Source organism: Chaetura pelagica, unplaced genomic scaffold (assembly GCF_000747805.2).
Source record: "Chaetura pelagica isolate M959 unplaced genomic scaffold, ChaPel_1.0 scaffold1560, whole genome shotgun sequence".
In the NCBI taxonomy this organism is placed as follows: domain Eukaryota; kingdom Metazoa; phylum Chordata; class Aves; order Apodiformes; family Apodidae; genus Chaetura; species Chaetura pelagica.
The window spans coordinates 9,872-11,358 of record NW_009951747.1 but is presented as its reverse complement, the minus strand read 5'-3'; the positions used below and the strand labels follow the sequence as shown (position 1 = coordinate 11,358).

The following is a 1,487-nucleotide window of genomic DNA, read 5'->3' as shown; positions in this document are numbered from 1 at the left end:
GCATGTGTTTTTGTGCAGCCTGGGCTGCTGGGAGGGGTCCCTGCTCATGGCAGGGGGGCTGGAACTGGATGATCTTGGAGGTCCCTTCCAACCTTCATGATTCTGTGACTCCAACCCCCCTCCCCAGCTCCTCACCCAGGGGGGTCCCACCCCACCCCCCTGCCCAGGTGTCCCCACCTTGGGCTCCCTGTGCTGCAGCCAGCTGCTGAAGAGCACCTCATAGGCACTGAAGATGTCATTGGAGAAGGTGTCCTTCCTGACCGTGGGGTCGGGGGCCTTGTCCAGGTTGGCCAGGTACTCCTGGATGCTCTCACTGAAGTGCTGCAGGGCTGGGAGACACAGCAGGGGGGTGAGATGCTCAGCACAACAGGCTCTCTTGAAACCCCTCCAGAAAGCAGGTGGTTGCCCTGCTGTCCCACTGGGCACAGTCCCAAGGGAGAGCAGATGCACCAGGACTTCCCTGCCAGGCTGAGACACTTCCCAGGAGGTGCCCTGGGCTGCCAGGGGTCCTGGGCAGGAGCCCCTGCAGGGACACAGGCTGCTTTGTGCTGGGAGCAGCTCCACCAGCCAGCAGCCTGGAACTGCCTGTGGAGCCCTTAGCAGCCAAGAACTCCAGTCCCAGGGCACTGGGCAAGCTGGAGCAGAGCAGCTCAACCAGTTTGTCCAGTCCCTGAACCAGCAAGTGCTGCAAGTGTGGGCAGGGGTGGTTGTTCCTGCTGGGATTGGGGTGTTCAGCCTGGAGAGGAGGCTCCAGGGAGACCTGAGAGCAGCTCTCCCTGCCTGAAGGGGCTCCAGGAAAGCTGGGCAGGGTCTCTAAGGCCCCTCCAACCCAACCCACCTGGAATTCCATGATTCCAGGCTGCCTGGTGCCCAGACCCCAGAGCCCCATCCCTCCCACCACAGGACTCACACCCCAAGGGGCTGGGGTGACTCCAGGGCCCCACGCTCAGCACAAGCTCCAAACTCCCACGTTTCTCCCAGCCAGAGGGGGAAGCAGGAGGGGGAGGAAGAGGAGGAGACCCCGAGCAAGGAGCTGGCAGGGCTGGGCTGCTCCAGCCTCTGCTGCCTCCTCCTCCAGCCTGGCAGGACCTGAGAGCTGAGTCACTCCCTGACCTCTTCCCAGGGAGATCATTCCAGTCACATGCCTGTCACCCTCGTGTCACCCTCCTGTCACCCTCGTGTCACCCAGCAGCAGGCCAGGAGCTGGGAGAGCCCCTTGCCCTTGGGCTGGGACCTGCTCTGCTCCCAGAAGCCCCCAAACCAATCCCAGAACCCCCCAACCTGCCCCAGAACCCCCCAACCTGCTCCCAGTACCCCCAGTGTCCCCAGTCCAGCCAGCACCAGTGTCCCCAGTACAGCTAAACCCAGTGTCCCCAGCATTCCCAGTGGCCCCAACACCAGTGTCCCAGTACCCCCAGTGTCCCCAGTCCAGCCAGCACCAGTGTCCCCAGTACAGCTAAACCCAGTGTCGCCAGCATTCCCAGTCG

The 1,487-nt window shown here is 63.3% G+C and overlaps 1 protein-coding gene across 1 annotated transcript in view; it reads right to left on the bottom strand.

The window, feature by feature from the left end:
• Positions 1-1,487, bottom strand: part of LOC104386251 (maestro heat-like repeat-containing protein family member 1) — a gene marked incomplete at its 5' end in the record, with an annotated part of 45,205 nt that overhangs the window by 38,498 nt on the left and 5,220 nt on the right. Inside the window, 1 exon segment of the mRNA XM_009994863.1 lies at positions 178-329. Coding sequence (XP_009993165.1) covers positions 178-329 — 152 coding nt within the window.